Source organism: Barbus barbus, assembly GCF_936440315.1.
Source record: "Barbus barbus genome assembly, chromosome: 1".
Taxonomy (NCBI): Eukaryota; Metazoa; Chordata; class Actinopteri; order Cypriniformes; family Cyprinidae; genus Barbus; species Barbus barbus.
Genome location: NC_136729.1, coordinates 47,222,995 through 47,246,330, shown reverse-complemented (window position 1 = coordinate 47,246,330; position 23,336 = coordinate 47,222,995). Strand labels below are relative to the sequence as shown.

General features: G+C 39.5%; 1 protein-coding gene across 6 annotated transcripts in view; it reads left to right on the top strand.

Annotated features, from left to right (window-relative positions):
* The window catches only part of LOC306873149 (receptor-type tyrosine-protein phosphatase delta-like), a 143,735-nt gene that overhangs the window by 96,479 nt on the left and 23,920 nt on the right, over positions 1-23,336 (top strand). For 2 of the 6 annotated variants that reach the window (XM_079422223.1, XM_079422222.1), the window contains exons 18-24: positions 1,620-1,713; positions 3,456-3,665; positions 6,058-6,218; positions 11,157-11,269; positions 15,256-15,297; positions 15,745-15,842; positions 20,229-20,352. In XM_079422223.1, coding sequence (XP_079278349.1) covers positions 1,620-1,713; positions 3,456-3,665; positions 6,058-6,218; positions 11,157-11,269; positions 15,256-15,297; positions 15,745-15,842; positions 20,229-20,352 — 842 coding nt within the window. Of the gene's footprint in view, positions 1-1,619; positions 1,714-3,455; positions 3,666-6,042; positions 6,219-11,156; positions 11,270-15,255; positions 15,298-15,744; positions 15,843-20,228; positions 20,353-23,336 lie in introns of all 6 variants that reach the window. The other 4 variants (XM_079422226.1, XM_079422225.1, XM_079422221.1 and 1 more) reach the window with 3 other exon arrangements.

Here is a 23,336-nt window from a genome sequence, read left to right as displayed (position 1 = left end):
ATGGATCGTGGCTGGGTCTTCCAGCATGACAATGACCCCAAACACACAGCAAGGGCATCTAAGGAGTGGCTCCGTAAGAAGCATTTAAAGGTCCTGGAGTGGCCTAGCCACTCTCCAGACCTGAACCCAATAGAAAATCTATGGAGGGAGCTGAAACTCCGTGTTTCCCAGCGACAGCCCCAAAACCTGAAAGATCTGGAGAAGACCTGTATGGAGCAGTGGGCCAAAATCCCTGCTGCAGTGTGTGCAAACCTGGTCAAGAACTACAGGAAACGCCTGACCTCTGTAATTGTAAACAAAGGTTTCTGTACCAAATATTAAGTTATATTATTATATTGTATCAAACACTTATTTTATGCAATAAAATGGAAATTAATTATTCAAAAATCATACAATGTGATTTTCTGGATTTAAAAAAAAATATATTCTGTCTCTCACAGTTGAGGTGTACCTACGATGAAAATTACAGATCTCTCCATTCTTTGTAAGTGGGAAAACTTGAAAAATCGGCAGTGTATCAAATACTTATTTGCCCCACTGTATGTGCTCTGGTTATATTCACTTATTTCAGTCAATGTTTATTTTATTTCAAGGAATGAATTTTAGTTTCAGTTAACAATAACCTGGTGCATTTAAGATCAGTTTTTGTTTTCGTGGAGCATCCTGAGACCTACTGATGTTTCTGTGAATACCAATGCATAGAGGTAATTACTCAAAAATAAAATATATAAAATAAAATAAAGGTTAGACTTTTTGATAGTCCATTCTACTAACTATAAGTAACTTTGTAACTACATGTCAACTAATTCTCATTAATTTGCAACTACATGTCTACTAACTCTCAGAGTAGACTGTTAGGGTAGGTTTAGGGTTAGTAGAATAAGTTGGCAAATACTTGCAAAGTTTCTAATACTCAGTATGTTGTATGTTGTGGACCCATCAAAATAAAGTGTTTGAAGATATTAAACAGACTCTACTCTAATGACTGCTAGTTGACATGTAGTTCCAAAGTTACTTACTGTTAGTAGAATGTCTAAAATGGACTATCAAAATCAAGTGTTACCCTTCTCTGCCATATTTAAGACCATGCTGGTTGAGAAATATTTTGTGATAGTGAATATTATAGCTGTGTTGGATTATGGGAATTCTAGAAGAGCATGTCATTATGAAAGGGAAAGTTCATTCGAAAATGACAAATACTTAAACAGAGAAAGAGTTGCTCAGACTACATTTGTTGTAATTACATGGAAAAGACCGACTAGCATTCTTCCAGAAATCTATTTTGTGTTTCTTGGGAGAAAGAATCATACAGGCTTAGGAGCAGATGAGAGTAAAAACTGAATGTAGAGCTGTTTTTGGCAGTTCTGTCTATCAGAGAGACCCTCGTTAGAGCGTGTGAAGCGCGAGACTGAATCCAGCCGCGTGAAACTAGACTAAAGCATGGTGAAGTTGGCAGGTTATTGATGTGTTTACCGAGGGTTGCTCTCTTTCCTCAAACATGTCGTTAATCCAGTGTCATCCGAGTGGATTGGAAAATCCAGATTGATTGGAGCTAATCTTGATGGATGTCCTGACTCTGTCAACACAACCTTATAGACTCTGTCTGGCTCTCTCTGTAGGGGTTACTACATCGTGGTGGTGCCGCTGAAGAAACAGCGGCCCGGAAAGTTCATCAAACCCTGGGACAGTCCAGACGAGATGAATCTGGAGGAGGTAAGAGACGCCCGATCCATCGTTTAGAGCCATTGCATCATACATTAGGCCTTACTGATCAGGACATGATTCCCAATGCAGCTACCAGCAGATATTTGAAGAAAGCAGCGAGTCCCAAGTCATATGCAAATCCGATCCTGCCCACTAATGGAAATGGGAACAAAAGCCCTCCCCTCTAAAGGGCGAGAGATACAGGAAGTTTGCGTTATCGCTCCAGATGAATGCTCAGTATTATTTTTAGCCGGAGTAAATATTTGAAAGGCTTTTCTGCTGCGAAAGCCGGCGAGTGTTTTCCTCTGAATTGTGCCAGACAGGCTTCCAAATGCCAGCCACTGCTCAGGAAGGGGCGGCACCATGCATAGATCTGCATTCTGATTGGCTGATGGCTGGACACGCCCCTCCCCCGACAGCTGGTCTGAGGCGTTTCTGCAAACCTGGTCAGTGATAGTTCAGTGTGTGCGGTTCATGAAGAAAACCAAACGCCACATTTACTGGACAGGTGTTTTCCAGCTGCTGCAATGAAAAGAGAAAGAATGTGTTTGTGTGTGTATATATATATATATATATATGTGTATATGTATGTGTTTGTTTTCCCTCCAGCACACACTCAGTTTATTTGATTGTCAATATTTGAAGCCACCTGTTGAAAGTGGCTCAAGGGCAGAAGGCCTGAAGCAGTTTTGACGGCTTGAACAGGATTGATAGAAAGCTTTATCAGAGCGCCGGCTCACAGCAAATGCCTGCGGCTCACACACACACACTTACACACACACACACACACACACACACACACACACACAAACCCATAAGTACAGTGGAGCCCAAAATGATTAGAACATTAGTATTTTCAGCAGCTAAAAAAAATGGTTTTAAGTCAGTTATTTCTATCTTTTGCTGTAGTGTGTCAGTAGGAAATATCAGTTTATATTTTTAAACATTCATTTTGCCATTAATTGTAATAATCCAGTGAGATTTTTTGAGATCTGATCTAATCATCATGCAGTCTGTCTGGAATGACATGAAGAAACAGAACAAACTGAGACAGACTCAATCCAGAAGAACTGTGTCTCCTAGACACTTCAAGAGACCTCCTGCAAAGCTCCTGATAAACTCAAGTGCACAGAGGCCAAAAGCTGCTTTAAACACAAAGGATGCTCACAACAAATGTTTATTTCATTTACAGTTAGTAGAAGTTAATTGATAAAGAAAATCTATTTATGACATTTTGACAGCATCCTCATTTTGCAGCATTTTTACACAAGTGCCTAAAACTTTTAACAGTTCTGTAGCTTTGCAGGTAGGTTTTTTGAAGTGTCTTGGAGGCACAATTCGTCTGGATTTAGTCTGTCTCAGTTTGTTCTGTTTTTTCATGTCATTCCAGACAAACTGGATGATGATCAGATCAGATCTCTGTGTGAAGCACAAAAATCTCACTGGATTATTTCAATTAATGGCAAAATGAATTTTTGGAAATGTAAACTGATATTTCCTGCTGACACACTACAGCAAAAGATAGAAATAACTGACTTAAAACCATTTTTTTTAGCTGCTGAAAATACTAGTGTTCTAATCATTTTGGCCACCGCTGTAAAATAAACCAAAATTAAAATACAAATTGGAAATATAAAAATAAAATGTACTTCAGAATATGAATAAATACTACATAGAATCAGATGAGCTCTGATCAGGATGTGTGTTTGTGTGCTGGACTGATCATTTGTTTCTCTCCGTGTTTCTTACAGCTGTTGCGAGAAATCAACCGAACGAGTCGCGCTCTTCGCTTCCGTCGGCAGATGGAGCCCAAGCCATACATTGCGGCGTATTTCCGCGAGCTGCCGACCGAGTTCACGCTGGGAGATGCCAAGATGTACGGAGACTTCGAGAACAAGCAGCTGCTCAATGGACAGGAGTACGTCTTCTTCGTTCTGGCGGTGCTGGAGATCTCCGACAACGTGAGTGTCAGCTGCTTTCTGCTGCTTTGATGGGAAAAATACGGAACACAAGATTCAGTTATTTGAGAAGAAAAACTGTGAATGTGTTTTATTTGTTTATTTATTTATATTTTTTAATGTATAAACCATGCAAAATGTGTTGTGACACTCGTGTTCAAATCAAGGTATGACTGTTCCAGTGTTGTAATTGTTAACTAAAACTTTCATAAATATTTTTATTAAGAAATATTATTAATTGAAGTAAATCTTAAATAAAATAAATAGTTAATATTAGATAAACACTTTAACCTCAAAAACCTAAATGTAATTAAGTAATGTTGCTTTGGCAACTACTTGAATTTTAGTACAAAAAATGCTAAAACTAAAAAATCAATTTAAATAGTAATATTTTTTTAAGAATAAAAAAGCTGGTAAAATTACCTCGTTACGGAGTGAACAGACTGAGAGATGTACGGATCCACCTGCTGGTTTTTATTTAGATAAGACATGGTCAAATGCACAGGCGTGGGTCAAAAACACAGCAAACAGGAACAACACAGGCTAGGCGAAAGAGTTTTCCAAAGGTGGGCGTGGGTCGATCATCGGTGAACTAAATCCAGAAGGGCTAGGCAAAGGGGTACTCAGAGAAACACAGGCAATAGTTCATAAGGTGGCAAACAGTATCCAGGCAGAACGAGACAACAGGTAAATCCAAACACGGGCAAAGATCGAGACACAGGAGAGCAGGCAGTGCAAAACAAAGCTAAGAATTATAAAGGTCAGAGCGAGAGACTGAACAATATCAGCAGACAGTCCTGCTGGAATATGAGCAGCATGTCTGTCTCTCTGTATGTTTGTCTTTCTGTCTGTCTGTATATCTGTCTGTCTGTCTGTCTATCTGTCTGTCTGTCTGTCTGTCTGTCTGTCTGTCTGTATATCTGTCTGTCTGTCTGTATGTCCATCTATCTGTGTGTGTGTGTGTGTGTGTCTGTATGTCTATCTGTCTGTCTGTCTGTCTCTGTCTGTATGTCTGTCTGTCTGTCTGTCTATCTGTCTGTCTGTCTGTCTCTGTCTGTATGTCTGTCTGTCTGTCTGTCTATCTGTCTGTCTGTGTGTCTGTCTCTGTCTGTCTGTCTGTATGTCTGTCTCTGTCTGTCTGTCAGAGGGAAAGCCCTGAATAGAGCTGTCAGCGGCAGGACTGTGAGATAAACACATTCCGTTTAATAGCAGCAGAGTCTTATCAACTGCACTGCAGAGAGACAGACACACTCACACTCACACACACACACACAGAGGCAAGCAGAGGAATGATCAGCTCTGTGAGCAGTGAGACAGTATTCAGTGAGCTGCAGGTCACAGTCAACGCTGGAAACACAAAGAAACACACAGTAGAGCTGGACTCTAACCTCATATTACTGCCTAAATCACGCTAATGCCAAACACAATCACTGTTCTCCATGTTTTTTCATCGCTCTTGTGTATAAATCATATAAAGCAGTTCAGTAATTAAACAAATTCAAAGAAATGTATACTTTCTTTCGGCAAGGATGCATTCAATTGATCAGAAATGACAGTAAAGACATTCATAATGTTACAAAAGATTATTTCAAATAAATGCTGTTCTTTTGAACTTTCTATTCACCTGTGAATCCTGAAAAATAGTGTATCACAGTTTCTACAAAAATATTGTGCTGCACAACTGTTTTCAACATTGATAATAATGATTTCTGAAGATCATGTGACACTGAAGACTGGAGTAATGATGCTAAAATAAAGCTTTGATATTACATTTTAACATAAATTCACACATTATTAAATTCTAATAATATTGTATTACTCATCGAATAAAAGACGCCTTGGTGAACAGAAGAGACTTCTTTCAAAAATAATCCCAAACTTTTGAACTTTATGCCAGTTTATGTCTCTGAATATTTCAGAATATGAAGTCTGAATACTGTGTGTGTGTGTGTGTGGTGTCTCTGTTTATCTGCTCGTGTTGATGATTTCAGAGTAAATTAGATGCTAATCACTGAATGTAGTTTGTAACTCACATCACTGAACACAATGCAACACACACTGATGAATATTACATTAATCAGAGTCATAACAGGATTTCAGACCTCTGACAGTGTTTTTATATGATTGTATTTATATAGTTCCGTTTACTTGTTTCCAGCACATCGAGGCTGTTTGACTGTGTGCTTGAATAATAATACGCTGCCACTGATTGCAAGGAAGCGGCTTTAAAGAAACGTTCCCTACATTTGCCTGAAACATATCATTATGTGTGTACAATTACATGTGCGATTTATGCAAGGATAGTTTAATGCATGTGAACGTGAAACAGTTTTGTAGTACTTCCACCTCAAAGGCAAGAGACACATCAAACATGTTGTAGTGGTTTTTCTTGCAGATGTTGTACTCGGCGAGTCCGTACTCTGATCCGGTGATGTTTGCCGATATCGACCCGCAGCCCATAATCGATGAAGAGGAGGGTCTGATCTGGGTGGTGGGGCCCGTGCTGGCCGTCATCTTCATCATCTGCATCGTCATCGCCATCCTGCTGTACAAGAGGTAGAAACCGTGTAGAAACACACACTCAATAACCACAGTTTACATGTAACGGCACTTATTTCTGAGTAAAACTGAATATTCTAGCCAGTGCTATTTTAGTATCATTGAGATGAAATTGTAGTATTTATTAATGTTTTGAATAAATTGTAGTTTTTTTTTATTCATTTTATTTCAGTTGTAGTCATTTTAGGACATTAGGATTAAATAAAAAATGAGAAATGTGAGAAACTTGCTGAAATATTTTATTTTATTTAAAGTACCAAAAATATTTGTAATATTAAAAATAAGAAGTATAGTGGGATTTTATTAGCTTTACCGTTATCCAAGTTACTTCATTTCTGAGTTATTAGGGTGAAAGATTGCAAAAGCAAGCTGATCATCGGAGTAACGTTAACTGATGAATTATTCACAAAAAGAGCAGGAACGTGTTAAAGTAAATTGAGTCAATTTGTATTTCATGTTGACTTCAAGCCATTGTGTGCATTAGTGTGTGTGTGTGTGTGTGTGTGTGTGTTTCTGCAGTTATGCATTGTAAGTATCAATGCGATAATCTGTGGTGCTCATTTGAATATAGACTGATCTGATCATCTGCTGTAAATTACAGTCAGGCATTGAGCTGAACATCTATCGTGATGAGGTCCTTCATATATCCAGGGTTATTCGATGTCTTCTGATGGCAGATTTATTTGTTAATCACAGAATCAATGTCACAGGCTCATGCACACAGCTCATAGTGTAATATTACAATGTCAACAACACAACACACTCGCTGCCTGTGATGCACCAATTCAGAACAAACAAACAGAAACAAGAGATCTGCTGTCAAGACATGTACACAGAACACGCATAGAATAAAACAGATTGTTAGGAAAAGGTTATATAGTAAAAAATTTACTTTTATAACCTTTTCCTAACAATTTTTCTAAAGAAATTTCAAAATTTTAAAATTTTCTAAAAAAAAAAAATGTAATAAGGCTGAAAATTGTTTTGATTACAGGAATCAATTATATTTAAACAGATTTTCACATTAAAACAGCTATTATCAGATTGATCAGGGTTTCTCAAACTGCTTTGGACTAAGGGCCCTTGCATGACAAAGATAGATATACACATATACAGTACGTGTGTGTGTGTGTATATATATATATATATATATATATATATATATATATATATATATATATATATATATATATTTATTTATTAGTGGTCAAAATTAGCGCGTTAACGCATGCTATTAATTATTTTCAGATTAACGCGTTAAAAATATGTAATGCAATTAACACAGGGGCGGGGCTAGGGTTGGCCACCCCATTCGCAACTGCTGCCTCTGTCTCTTTTTTTCCTTGCAAAGGATTGCGTTTATTTAGATGCAGAATGTCTTTATGACCACATCAAACGGGAGAAGTTTCAGACACGTGCTCTATACGTCGCCTCCACGCCAGACGCGAGTCAAACAAGCGAGTAAAAGATACTGTGCTCGTAGCGCGCACTCTTCAAATACACCGGTGCGCGCTGTAGCCTATATCATTTCATATCATACAGCGAAAGAAACTACGTGCATGCAATGTCGTAGTTATGCTGTCAGTTAAGGCATGAAGTTACCAAAAAGGCGATTAAAGCTGCCTTAAACTGTGTGCATGCATGAAATAGCCTATGTTATATATGCGTCACATTTAAGTACATGTCTCTGAAATGGTTTTAAAAACTGTCCTGAGGCACCCCAGCACTGTCTCCCTCATCTAAAATACCCAATTCAACTCATCCGCTCATCAGTTGAGACTTTCAGACCTGAAGTGAGTCAGAAAATCTAAATGAGTTAATAACCAGCTGCTGTGATGTCTATTAATCCAAGAACAAAAGAAAAAAAGAGGAAATCAATAACTTTTATAGTTTTAAGGTGTTAATCTATATTTAATTTAGAATTTAGTGTTTGGTAAGTATTCATTTTCTGTATATTTCTGCTGAAGGGCACAGGTAGCTAAATATGATAAACATACAATCTATCACGGATTACAAACCACCTAACTCTGTGCCCCCCTCCAGCTCTGCCTCCCTCCCAAACGAGCTCAACCACTTTTATGCTCGTTTTGATCAAAATAATAAGGAGATCTCACTCAAAGCTGAGCATCAACCCAGTGAACTGCCTCTCACTCTCTCCACATCAGACGTTTACTCCACTTTGCGTAAGGTGAATGCACGGAAGGCAGCTGGCCCTGACGGAATACCTGGTCGTGTGCTTAAAGCCTGTGCGGAGCAGCTAGCTGAGGTCTTCACGGACATTTTCAATCTGTCCCTGGCCCAAACAACTGTCCCCACTATCTTCAAAACCTCCACCATCGTACCAGTACCGAAACATTCCACTGCCTCGGTCCCTAACGACTTCCGTCCTGTTGCACTCACCCCCATCATTGCCAAGTGTTTTGAGAAACTGGTTGCATCCCACCTAAAATCCTGTCTCCCTGCTACACTGGACCCATTCCAATTTGCCTATCGCCACAATAGGTCAACAGAGGACGCCATCTCAACAGCGCTTCACTCTGCCCTCACCCACCTGGACAGTCAAAACACACATGTGAGAATGCTGTTCATGGACTTCAGTTCTGCATTTAATACAGTAATCCCCTCCAAGCTGATCTCCAAACTCAGCCAGCTTGGAATCAGCACACCCATCTGTAATTGGATTCTAGATTTTCTGACTAACAGACCTCAGTCCGTCAAGTTAGATAACCTCTCCTCCTCCATCATCACCCTGAACACCGGCGTGCCACAGGGCTGCGTACTGAGCCCTCTCCTGTACTCCCTCTTCACCCATGACTGTGTTCCTGTTTATGGCTCCAACACCATAATCAAATTTGCAGATGACACCACGGTGGTAGGTCTGATCAAGGATGACGATGAATCAGCCTACAGGGATGAGGTGCAGCACCTGGCTGTGTGGTGTGCCACCAACAATCTACAGCTAAACACCCAGAAGACAAAGGAGATCATTGTGGACTTCAGGCGGACTAGGAGTCATGCACACACACCCATCTACATCAACGGAGCTGAAGTGGAGCGTGTGTCGAGTTTCAAGTTCCTTGGCATCCACATCTCTGATGACCTCACCTGGTCCCATAACACCTCTACTCTGGTCAAAAAGGCACAGCAGCGCCTTTACTTCTTAAGGAGCCTTAAGAAAGTTCACCTGAATCCCAGGATCCTTGTGGAATTCTACCGCTGTACCATTGAGAGCATACTCACGAACTGCATCTCAGTATGGTACAGCAATTGCTCCGCATCTGACCGCAAAGCACTCCAGCGGGTGGTGAAAACTGCTCAACGGATCACCGGCACCCAGTTAACTTCCATTGAGAACATTTATTATAAGCGCTGTCTGGGCAGGGCAAGAAACATCATCAAGGATGCCTCTCACCCTAACCATGGACTTTTCACCCTCCTTCCATCCGGCAGGCGTTACAGGTGCCTACGCTCTCGCACTAGTAGGCTCAGGAAGAGCTTCTTCCCCGAGGCTGTGACACTTCTGAACGCCACACCACCAATCTAACCTGCACCTGCTTATTAATGCACTGGTCACAGTACCTTAAACACATGCATTTGCACTACTCATATTTTGCACAGACTGCACATCGTTCAAGTCATTACATTATAATCTGTTTAAAGTTGTTACTGTACAAGCACAGTAAACTATTTCTATAAAATATTGCACTACTGCTATTTTGCATAGAATACATTGTTCTATCAATACTTTGCACACTCATCCAGCTGTATTTATTTATTACCACTGTTCTCACGTTTCTGCTGTTCATAATGTGTATATATAATCTGTAATCTATATAATCTACATTGCTCTGTTCATAATGTACATACAATCCCTACATTGCATTCCTATTTTATATTCTGTATATACTCTGCTCAATACTGTATATAGCAATTCCACTGTATATTCTGTAAATCATATCTTCACTTACTCTGCACTTATATGTATATAAAACACTATATTCTTGCACTTCTGGTTAGATGCTAACTGCATTTCATTAGCTCTGTACTTGTACTCTGCATAAATGACAATAAAGTTGAATCTAATCTAATCTAATCTAATGTCATTTATTATAATGGGTTCATGTGAAGATTGTTTTAAGTTCACTTAAATTAGACGTTAAGTCTAATAAATGTTAAAATTGATAGCTCTCAATTATACTGTAATGCTGAATGGCTGCAGTCAATGGTTAAATATTCAGGGGGCAAAACTATTTTTTTTATAGAGACATCAGTAGTATTGATATCAGTGATGCTGGCCTTCAATCATGAAAAAGATGCCATTAAAGAAATATTACAAATATACTGTCTTTTATGTTGTTTGTACAGTGTACATGTGAAGATTGTTTATTTAAAAACTTTAATGTTAGGTGGGGTTAAGCGTGATCACGATTAATTTTAGAAAAATGTGCGATTAGTTAGTTATTCTTTTTTAATCGATTGGCAGCACTTATATATTTATATATATATATATATATTCAAAACACATAAAATTACTGGAGAAAAACAAGACTGTGAGATTACTCGAGTATGTTATGTCACACCAAATCTAGTTAGGATCAGTGGTGCAGTGGATGTTTAAAAGTAACGGATGAGACGAAAACTAGTAAATGCAAAACCGCTCTGAATATTAGCAGTTGTGATGAGGAGATCTGTGTTTGTTTTGTGTACTAACCCTCTGTTCTCCCTCCCGCCGCTTCCACTGGAGCAGTCAACCAGACAGGTGAGAGCATGCAGAAGAGCTGTACCTGAGACACATGCAGTGGTCACGGCTCACAGAACGCCAGGACGCGTCACATTTGAATGGGAATCACAAGCGTGTTTGCTTGACCTCTTGCAGTGCTGCTCTAATAGTCCAAACACAGTTTTGTCCTGAAGTATGTGATGTATTTATTTCAGGAAAAGGGCCGAGTCAGAGGCCAGGAAAGGCAGTCTGCCCAGCGGTAAAGAATTGCCCTCCCATCACCCCACAGACCCCGTGGAGTTACGCCGTCTGAACTTCCAGACTCCCGGTAAGAGCTGCCAAGCTCCATCGTCCTCATCTTCACCATTAACACAAACCATCAGCTAACTCCTTGAGTCAGAAACAGGGTGTCCTAGGAAACTTCAAAAGATTTTGATTCCAACTCTTTTGTGAAGTGAAGATTCTAGGTGTAGATATGCTTGAATCGTGTGGAACGTGAGAAGTCTCGAGCAATGCTTCCCAACCCTGGTGCCCTCAACAGTGCATATTTTGGATATTTCCCTTATTTGACACACCCAGCTTTAAGGGTCTCTAGTAACAAGCTGATGAGTTGAATGTGAGGCTTTTGATTAGATAGATGTACAAAATGTGCATTATTGGAGGAACTCTGGGATCAGGGGCCGGTTGCATAAACAGTTTAGACTAGTCTTAAAAAGTTAGTCACCTATTTTATTTTTTTTTTCTCTTCAAGGCTGGTCATAACTTTTTTAATTCATTTATGAAAAGGTAGATTGTTCTTATTTGTATTGGAAAATTGAGACGGATTACCCCTTGGGAACTGCTAGTTGGTCAAACTAGTTCTTAAGACACAGTCTTAGCATGGTGGCTAAGTTTATACAACTGGCCCTAGAATTGGGAAACACTGGTCTAGAAGTTCCAAAGCCTAGTGAGCTGCCTACAAATGGCACTTTTCCATTGCATAGTACGGCACGGTACAGTACGGCACACTTTTGGGGGGTTTTCCACTTGGTACAGTACCTGGTACATGGTACTTTTTTTAGTATCAACTCGGCTGAGGTTCCAAGCGAGCCGTACCATTACCAAAACGTCACGTGTAAACTCTGCTGATCACTGATTGGCCAGAGAGAATCGTCACTGACTGCATCATTGAACTTGCGGCACGAGACACAACAGACCCGCTAGATTTAAATCAGCACAGCCAGTGAAGGATCGAACGCAACTGTTTTGAATGGGTGCGCCTTTTTTAACAACCATAAATGGCTGTTTCATTGTCTGTTGAGGAAGTACAGATGCTCCTCTCGTTGGAGAGCTTAATTGAGCGACGCAAAATTAAAAAGTTTTTCAGGAGTCACGGCAATAGAGGCGTGACACGTGAATAATCCCGCCCACTCTAAAGCGGTACTAAACTGCAGTCGAAACGCAACCCGAGCCGAACTGAGCCGTCTCGTGCCGTTCTGAACCGAGCCGAGTCGTACCACTCAGTGGAAAAGCGCCAATAGACAGCATTCATAGGTGCACTCTAGACTTGAAAGCTCCCTGAAATCCATATAGCAATTGTGTTGCCTTAGAAAATGTTTCATTTTGGCTAAATGTTATGGCAACATTGCAGCCTTTGCAGAGGCAATCGCAGAATGCATTGTAACAAGCTTAGTAAATATGTCATCCGTAAGCAAGGTAAATGTCGATTACAAGGTTTATCAAATGGTGTGGCACTGAATACGTCAAATCAGTGACTCGAGAGGATCAATTTAAGAAGCTGCCTATGTAGACAACAAGGCATCTCACTAGATTCGGGAACATGTCGGTGTTGCATTGGTCAGCTTGTAGACACCTCTGTGTCATTCAGAAACACAGTCTTGAATGAGTCATAGGACGCAAACAGACCCGTGTGTAGAAAGGTCAAAGCAGTGCTCAGCATATTAAAGCTTTAATGGGAGGGTCTGTAAGCCATATGGAGCCAGAGATACAGAGACGCTCCTCTTGAGGAATTGCACAGGACAGGTGGCTTCCGGACAGACGGAAGGGCAGGAAATCCCTCCGGACTCCAGGCCTGCAGCTTTACAGCTGACCCGAGAACTCCTCGCAACACATTCATAACAGCTCAGTGAGTTTACCTGAAGAGCGAGGAGCTGTGGCCAACCAAAGCCAGCTGAAGAAAACCATGGAGATATATTCAAGCCAGTGGCACTCAAAACCTCTGCTGGTGATTGTATATTCAGACGCACACACACACACACGCATAGGTGGGCCATTGTGTTTGAAAGCAGCGGAATGTGACCGAGTCGTAGAGGAATGTGGGAATTGTCGAGCGGTGAACGCCTGCTCCCTCCTGACCTTGGTGAACAAGGTGAAGTGCACTCTGTTCTAGAGCGACAAGCTGTGAAGACCTATAGATTTATTTTCTGAGGGGCAGAACAGCGGTGACAACAGTTGCTCCATTAGTTTCTCAGGGGAGAACCTGGGTGCCAGCGAGACCAGCTCTAAACACACTGAACCGGAGTCCATCTGTCTGTCTGTCAGAAACACATGGACTGCAAGAGCAAGACAGATGGACTGGAGGGAAACTGTTCACCTTTCTGATAAAAACAGCTCAGACCAGCTTTTTCTACCAAGCTACGGCTGGTTGCATAAACTATTTAGTCTAGCCGTACAAGATTGAATCCTGAAAGTAAGACTGAGTACTCCTTGATTCTGTTCAGATTCATTTTTAACACTCGGCCTTAATGTTGTGGCTGTGTTTATGCTGCTGACTCCTGGTTTCCATTGGTTAGGCTAGTCTGTTTTGATGGCTTAAAAAGGGGTTTGGGGCACCAGTCAGACTGGGAGACCAACCAGCCAAACCCAAAAACTCACTTCTCACACAATACAATTCATAGAAGCTCACAGTGACATTTGTTGCCAACCAAAACCTTTAAAGCTTCACTGGTTGTTGTATATTTTGTTGGGGGATCAAGTTTAGGCTTTCCGTTGTGTTTGAAAGCAGGCAAGAATGACCTCGGAATTTGTGAAGTGTGAACCGATGAACACCTGTTTACCTAACGGAAGAAAAACAGCTCAAACCATCATAAGGTGGTTAGCTGGTCTTAGCAGGCCACTAGCCCGGTTTACATGAGTCACGACTATATAGTACACTATTTAGTGGTTTTGGGCACTCGTCAAGAGGTCAGCCTGGGAGACTAGCTAAAGCGAACCCAGTCAAACCACCTCAGGCTGGTTCAGGCTTGGTTTTCTTCTTGAAACATTCCAAGTGCCCAAAGAATTGTTAATGTTGCCGTTGAATTTGATTCCCATCCTTACACAGCAGTGCCATTCATTTTGATATTCATGATAATATTTGACATGTTGGGTTTGCATTGCAACACGGTTTCGAGAGCGATGTTCCATGCACTCAATCCCCTCAGTGGCTCTTTATTAGCGGACTCGTGCCCCTCTTTCGCAAACAGCCTCTTAGAGAAGCTTTGCATCCTCCATTTTCCCTTCAGGTAGCCCGAACGCAGCTCTCGACAGCTGAAGATCCCTCTCTTCAGCGAAAACGGTCTCTGCATTAGCCCTCCTCTCTTCAAACCCTTGATGCCGTCATGCGGTCACTCTCCCCCTCCTGCCCATCTCAATTTTCATCTTGAGGGTGCTTGATGTCGCTCCGATGCGTTTCTCCGAATGGCAGTTTCATTGTCACCGCGGCTGGTAATGGGTCTTGAGAGGCAGTGGATGGCAGCTCTCTCCTGCTGCCTCCATTAGCTAATGCCCTCTTCTATCAGCCCAGAGATGAAAGAACCGCAGCACCACGTCCAAGTGTACGGCACGCAGGCTGTTGTTATGCAAACCGGTTATCAGAGAGCAGCTTCTGCTGCTTGACTATTCAAAAGCATCCTCTGCAGTGCAAACACAAACTCTCTCGCAGACACGCGCCTTCTTTACGAATTTCACTGCTGAAGCCCCTAAAGAACAGACAAACATGCGCATGATAAACGTGCACGCCATCTTCTCTGTCCTTGTTACATTTGTGTGTCTGGTTTTTTTTTTTTCTTGGTTTCCCCTCCGAACGTGTTATCCTCATTTCCGCATGTTTGTCGACCGTTAGCCATTAGCATGTGTGAATTCGTTTTTACTAACAAACAAACGTAGAGATGGAGTCGTAGTGTCGTTTGCGAATTGTCGACTGTCATTTCAGACTGTTTCTACTGCCTCTTTTATTTATTTATTTTTTTTTAGTTCCGATAGCGACCGATCACCACATTTGCTTGTTTTAACGTCAGCTAGTATGATTTATCCCCGTCCCCTTTTCCTTTACAGGTTCAGCCACATCGGTTTACCCCAGTAACCTCCATTTGTCAAGTTAGTCGTTCTTGTTTCTACATATGCCACTGTGTCTGTTCATTTCCTTCACTTCCTCTCTGGACTGACTCATTTATTTAAACGTTCATCTGCTCACACCGCTTTGCCTCACGCCAGCGCAGGAGGCGGGGTTTGATATGTCGCATCCTTTAGACTCATCGCCGGCTCAAACTTTAATATCCAGCCCCTAACGTTCTACTCTATTCCATCTTTCCACCATGTTTCCCGCCATGTTAACGCTTGCGGACGAATAACATTCCTCTCTTCATTAGGAATGCTCTGTGAGGCTTCTGTGTCCATTCTCTTCGAGCATGTGGCTGCTTCGTTCAATCATACAGGCCGAATAAAAACCTCACATTCTCCATCCTCTATTATGCCCATCGCTCGGCGTAGGCTCTGGTGTGCTAGCGCTAACACCGGGACTCTTTGTTTGTCTCCTGTCTGCAGGGATGGCCAGTCACCCTCCCATTCCGGTCATGGAGCTGGCCGATCACATCGAACGCCTGAAAGCAAATGACAACTTGAAATTTTCACAGGAGTATGAGGTAATGTTCAGCCATTTCACTACTTTCTGCATGAAAAAAGCTGGTTTTGCTCTCTGCTTTTTTGTCTCCAAGCCCCCCTGTTGTCAAAGACGCATCTTTGAAGGTGCCCCGAGATATATTTGCTGTTTCTGCTGTAATAACAAAGCTGATCATTTTCAAACTTTTGTTTACAGAAGCTAGGAACAGTAATATGTTAAAATAATAATATAATAATAATACTTCAAGTACAGCATTTAATACACATTTCCACACATTTATTTTTGATTAACAAATAATTTACCTAAAGTTTTCTGGACATTTGATTACAGTTGTATTTTACTCACAAATTTCAATTTCTACCAAATAATTAATTTATAACTCTTATTCTTAAATAAAAATGGCAGGTGTTAAAGGAACTAATTACAATAAGAAACATGATGCTAAGTTACGTTTAGATTTGTAGCTTTTTAGTTTATTTTAAGCCTTGTTTTGCCTCTATTTAAGTGATTTTAAGCTTTTTTGTGTGCTCCTCAGATGTATGCTGAGGCTAGCTGGTTGAGAACCACTGGTTTCTTATATGAATACAAAAAATGATCATGAATTTGAAAGTGTCCGAGTATTTGGTTTGTCTGAGTTTGGTGATCAGCTTCTCCAGCATGGTTTGAGATGATCCAGAGAGTATCTTGAGTCACATGATCAGTGTCACTTATTTATATTTGATTAGTCACCTAGAAATAGTGCAGAAAGAGTTCTTAATGGCCAGCTCCATATTTAAATATATCAGTGTTGAGTCTCTCTTCTGTATGCGCAGTGCAAGAAATCACAGAGAAGGAGGTACATCTTAACTCATAAATGTTGTCAGGTCTTTCTAGAAAACAGAAAATAATAGCAAGCCCATAATAAACTTAAATCCAAACACGTTATTTTAGAATTAAGACACGTACCCAAATATCATGACCTGCTTCTGCCTATTTTATGAACTCCATCAGCTGGATCGCTTTATAGGCTGAGCAAAACAACAATCACAAAGATGCTTATAAATGTTGTTTATAATAAGTGGACATGGCAACTTTTTAACAGCGCGTTCTGCAAAGCAGCCTTACTAAAATAAACAAGTCAGTTCTGTTGATGATGGTTTTGTTAAAATCGCTAAACATAACAAGGGCCAGATTTACTAAACAGGGCCAGTTATCTTTAGAGCGCAATTCCAACAAAGCAGATGGGAGGGGAAAATTCTGCGGGTGATTTACTGACAAGCTGCAGATTAAAGAACACAGATGCAACATAATTTCCATAATGACCAGCGCAATCTAAGCAGCACAAATTACTGCCTGCTTTAAGACATGCTTTTTTGGGCATTAAATAATGCCACAAATACCTGTGAATTGGCGAGCGCAAATCTTAGTAAATCACATTGTGTGATTCATTTAAATACTCTCCCATAAATTTACCGATCGAAAAGGAAACTCCTACAAATGCATATCCAATAATGTGAGTTGCAAAAATAACTGTCCATTGCTTTTCAGCGTTAATTCCCCACTGTGTGTAAATTCTGACAGTAGTTTTTAACGCCAAAGAAGGGTTTGCTCTGGCACAAGCTCATAGTAAATCTAGCCCCAAGTCTTATAACATTACTAAAATGACAGAATATAGTGACAAATAATGACAAAAATAGAGATGCCAGAATGTTGCTATGATTACCATGATGTCAGTCATTGCAATTTCGAGAGTGAATTATGGTCCATACACACAAAATAATTCACTACCGTATGCAGTTGTCATTCCTGAAAATGTCATTGATTTTATGTGACTCAAATTGAAACCTGGGGTTTAAATATGAAAGGTGTGTATTTATTTATTTTTTTTTTTTTTTGGTTTAATCTTAACCAACCAAAAAAAACTTTGGTTTTTAAATCCAAGGTTTTCAATCAATTCGAACACTGAATGTTTTTCAACGTTATTATTGGAAGTCAAGCATCGCTATGACTGTAACTCAAACTGATTTAAAAAAAAAAACCCTGGTAACCGCATAGCAATGCCCCGGTAAGCTTATGCACATGTGTTCACACGGTCGCTCGCCGCGTCTGACCTGATGAACGTTTGCCGCTCACAAACGCGATCGTATCAGTCGCGCTCACAGTGCAGTATTTCCCGCCGTATCTCCCGCCGCCTGATGGCTGTCAGGTACAGCGCCGGCGTAGGAAAGGTCAGGGAGGATGTTTCTGGATGTAATCTCCTTATCTCCGCCAGCAGGGCAAAACACGAGTTGGTTTGGTGATGTGTTTTGGGCCGAAAGACTCTGCCGTCGGGCCCCTGGCCTGCGGCCCCCGAGCTTGAGGTCAGCCATGGAGCTCCGCCAAAACGCCTGCCAGGCCTGAGCTCAAGCAGTGACTGTCGTTCTGGGGCACTTTTGCGTGGGCACAGACAGTCATTTCAGCAGCACAATGAAGCGGGCGAGTTCACGAGCCATGTTCCAACAGATTTGGGCAGAATGACGCGGCTTAACTGGAGATTTGTCATCTTTAGCGACGCTTTATGGCACGGCGCGGCGACTCATCCTGACAGAAAAATACCACCACTGTCAAATTTACGCTTGATCATTTCTAGGCCCATTTGCTTATTGTAGAGGCTGTGCAAACAAGCGCCAGTGCTGTACTGCTAAAACAGCAGCGTCTCCTCGTCTCTCTCAGCTATACGCGTCGAATGTGAAATATCTGCTTCAGCTCTTGACAGTCTCGCAGCATTTATCGTTTTGCTATTTCTGAGTGTAATTTGTCCAAGTGGGGCTGTGATTTGTTTGCAGTCGTCTGCTCTCGTTTGAAAGGGCACATCAGTGGACAAAAGCTGCGTTTGAAAGGGAGCACATCTCTGCGTGATCCTTTAAAATCTATTCAAGGCATGAAGACATTACTTTCCCCTCTTCGCTTACGGGACCAATTTTCATTCATTCAACGCTGCTCTGAAAACTGTAATTTGAAATTTGTCAACGCAGAGAGCTGGACTCGCAGGCAGATGCGTATCATCTTTTCATTTTCAAAAGACACTGCGGAGACTGAATAATTTCATTATTAAAGTAAATGGGAAAAAATTGCAAACGGCACATAAGACTGACGCTGAGGTCATATTGTGCACAAAAGCTCTTTCAGTGGCAGACTCGACTCTTTCAGACCCACACCTGTTTTTAAGAAGCTCAGAGCTCAAACCTTCAATCATGTGACTTCCTGAAGAAATGCAAAGAGGAACGTCAACGGCGGGAAGATCACACGCATCAAATGTGTCGACTATTCATGCATTCATTCGTTCATTCAGTCATTCAATGATCCCTTTATCTTTAAAGGGGTCTATGTCAGTCCATTGTATCTATTCATTATAAATTCACCTTTCGGTTTTCTTTCTTAGGTCATTCATGCATGTATTTTTTCATTATTCATTCATTTATTGATTCACTTGTCAATTACTTTATTTTTGTCTGTTCATTTCATTAATTCATTTGTTCATTATTCATCCATTTTTAATTGACTCATCTATAAATGGATTATATATGCTTTCATTCATTCATTAAAAGTGTTGCATGCATTTATTTTATTCATTATTTTGTACATTAGTTACTCCAGTCATGCTTTTAATTTGTACATTTATTCACTGATCTGTTCATTCATTCATTCACTATTTTCAGTGCATTTAACTATTCATTATTCATGAATTGATTCACCTTCTTTCTTTCTTTCTTTCTTTCTTTCTTTCTTTCTTTCTTTCTTTCTTTCTTTCTTTCTTTCTTTCATTATTTATTTATTTATTTATTTTTGCATTAGATGATTTAATTCATTCATCAACTTTTTTTTTCTTTTAACTCATTAATTTATTCATTAGTAAGTTCATTTGTTCATTTCATTTCCTTCTTTTTTTCATTAATTCATTCATCCATAAAATTATTATAGTTGCATTAATTACTTCATTCATTCAATATTTTGTCCATAAGTTACTTCATTCATGCATTTGTTTAATTTGTATATTTTATTCATTAATCTTTTACATTTTGTTTTGATATCCATCATGACTTTTATTTAATTTGCTCATAAATGGATGATATATGCATTGATTGATTGTCAGGTCAGTTGTTAATGAAGCGTGTTTTCGCCCAGCAGCAGCGTTTATTTCTGAACGCTCTCGCTCGATGACGTGTTACAGTCGCGCTCTATTAATACAGACGGCGAATGCTGATCATAGCCGCGTCTTTCTATTTCAGACGGATATTATTAGTGTGAGACGCTCAGAGTATGTTGAATCCGAGCCAGCAGTTAGCATACGACTGTAACCCGAGCTGCGTCTGTGTGAGCATGTTTAGCTCTGATGCTAATGTGAGTTCATTAACATAATCATTAATTCATATTCCTCTTCTCTCCTCAGTCGATCGATCCCGGTCAGCAGTTCACGTGGGAGCACTCCAACCTGGAGGTCAACAAACCAAAGAACAGATACGCAAACGTCATCGCCTACGATCACTCCAGAGTCCTGCTCTCCGCCATCGATGGTACCTTCATCACTGTCTGAACATCCTTACAACAAGATATTGTGTTAAGTAGATATGATGGCCCATTTTCAGAGATAAATATATCTCATATGAGGTTTAAGAATAAATTCTAACATTTGATTTATTTATTTATCAGGTTTTTTTTTTTTAATTCTGTTTTCTTTATGTATTTATGAGTTATATTTATTTTATTCTATTTTATTTATGTATGTATTCATGTTTTATTTATTTTATTCTATTTTATGTTTATTTTTTTAGATTTATGTTAAAGAGAGAAATGTAGGATATATATATATATATATATATATATATATATATATATATATATATATATATATATATATATATATATATATATATATATATACATACATACATACATACATACATACATACATACATACATACATACATACATACATACATACATACATACATACATACATACATACATACATACATACATACATATTATTATTATTTATTATTATTATTATTTTTTTTATTATTTTTTTTAAGGATCATTTTAATGGAAAATCAGACACAGACGCTGCTTTTTGCAGCATTAACAGCAGCATTACACATTCATACTAAACTGATGAGCAGTTTTCTCCATAAAAAAAAAAAAAAAAACATTCCCAAAATAAGACATCATCTGATCATCTAATTTCCCTCCAAACTGTGTTAAATGATAGATTCACCCAGCGAATAATGACAAAAAATAAATGCTCATCTGCCGTGTCCGGCCCTGATAAATGCGCCCGCTTTGTATTTTCACAATGAGAAATGAAATAGTGTGATGAACTGCTGCAGAAAATCCACATCAAACTCCAGCAGCCCTCTGGGTGTGTGTGTGAGAGGGAGAGTGTGTGTGTGTCCTGATGCACCACATCCGCTTCATTCACCCGCCACACATGGATCTCAGCGGCCTGTTCACTTTGAGACGAGACAGTCTTAGACACACTGCCTGTCTTCTTAATCCTAGTGTGCTCCCTTAATATTTGCCGCCTACATAGGCAGCTACAGTCCTGAAAAGCATCGACTCACAACTGATCCCAATATCCACGCTATTGGCAATAGCGTGCTGCTAAGCTAATAACACACTACTGTAATAAGCATGAGCAAAAATAGCAATGCAAATGTATTCTGTTGTCCACTTACTGATACTCGTCAAAGCAAGAAATCATTTTCTTAATCAGCATTTTTGTCATTTTCCATTTGTCAATGGGGTCAGTGTTGTTTTAGTATTATTCATCTATTGTTATTAATATTTTGATTTTAATATTTGCCATTTATTTGTATATTTTAGGTTCTCATTTTAATGTTAATTGATTTTTTAGTAATTTTATGTGCTTTTGTCATTTTATTTGTTTTTTAAGCTTTATTTTTATTTCAGTTTTGCACATAATCATTTCAGATAGTTGCTAAAGCATTTAAGTGTAGTTTAGTTTAGTTTTTAGTACTTAAATTAGTACTTAGTAGTTTTAGTACGTAAACTTAATTATTTAATTTTTATATTTAATTTTAATTTAGCTTTATTTCCATTTCTCTCACAATTTTGCTTCTCAAGTTAGTTTATCTTGTTTTAATGATGTTTTTGTTGTTTTTTTTGTGATGGATAAATGCAATCCTGTCTTGAAATACACCCTATGTAGACAGCTCACTAGGTTTTGGAACATAGTCGTAATGTCAAATATACAATGAAAATATATTTACATTTATTAATTTAGCTGACGCTTTTATCCAAAGCGACTTACAATTGCTATATATGTCAGAGGTCGCACGCCTCTGGAGCAACTAGGGGTTAAGTGTCTTGCTCAGGGACACATTGGTGTCTCACAGTGGATTCGAACCCGGGTCTCTCACACCAAAGGCATGTGACTTATCCACTGCGCCATCACCACCCCAATATGGCTATTTGAACACACACACATCAGTTCAGTACAATTTTTTTTTTATATATCTGTGTGTCATTTTGGCCTCTTTTGTCTATAACAGAGAGAAGGAAACGCAGGATTAATTGTCTTTTGCTATGCTGTCAATCACAGAATGAAGGAGAAAATGAAAAACAGAGTTTTCAATGTATTTATTAATTCTCAGTAAATAATTCACCTGGAGTAGAGACAGAGTGAGCGAGCGCGGGGGCGAGGGAATGCCGGATGAGTTTTATCTCGCCGCTGCATGTGTGAGCTGAGCTGCGAGCCGCTCTCCTGCAGCACTGACGCGCTGTCAGCCGTTTAACAGCAGAAATCAAGTCTCGCTCCATTTTCTCCAGATCTCACACATCTTCACTTACTTTCAGTTCATTCCACTGCTTCTCTCGCAGAGAATGAAGGTCTGCTGATCAGAAATCACAGAATATATACAGGATGGAATGAAGATTCTGCCCGTTTTGCGAAAACTTAATGAATTTGGATGTTTTGACTGAACTGTTTTTCGAAATTGAGATTTATACATCATCTGAAAGCTGAATAAATAATTTTTGCTAGGATAGGACATTATTTGGCTGAGATACAACTATTTAAAATCTGGAATCTGAGGGTGCAAAAAAATCTAAATATTAAGAAAATCTCCTTTAAAGTTGTTCAAATGAAGTTCTTAGCAATGCATATTACTGATAAAAAATTAAGTTTTGATATATTTACGGTAGGAAATTTACAAAATATCTTAATGGAACATTATCTTTAATGTCCCAATGATTTTTGGCATAAAAGAAAAATCAATAATTTTGACCCATGCAATGTATTTTTGGCTATTGCTACAAATATACCCCAGCGAATTAAGACTGGTTTTGTGCTCCAGGGTCACATATGATCATATTGAAGAATGAGAGTGTTTGTTCAGAACTTTGACTGCTAATATATATTGAAAATGAGCAAGAGGGTGGCTAACTGATCCACTCAAGACTGGAAAAGTCTACAAAAACAGTTTTTTTATTTTATAAATTACATCGTGCAAAAAGTATAAAGTTAATGTAAGTTAAA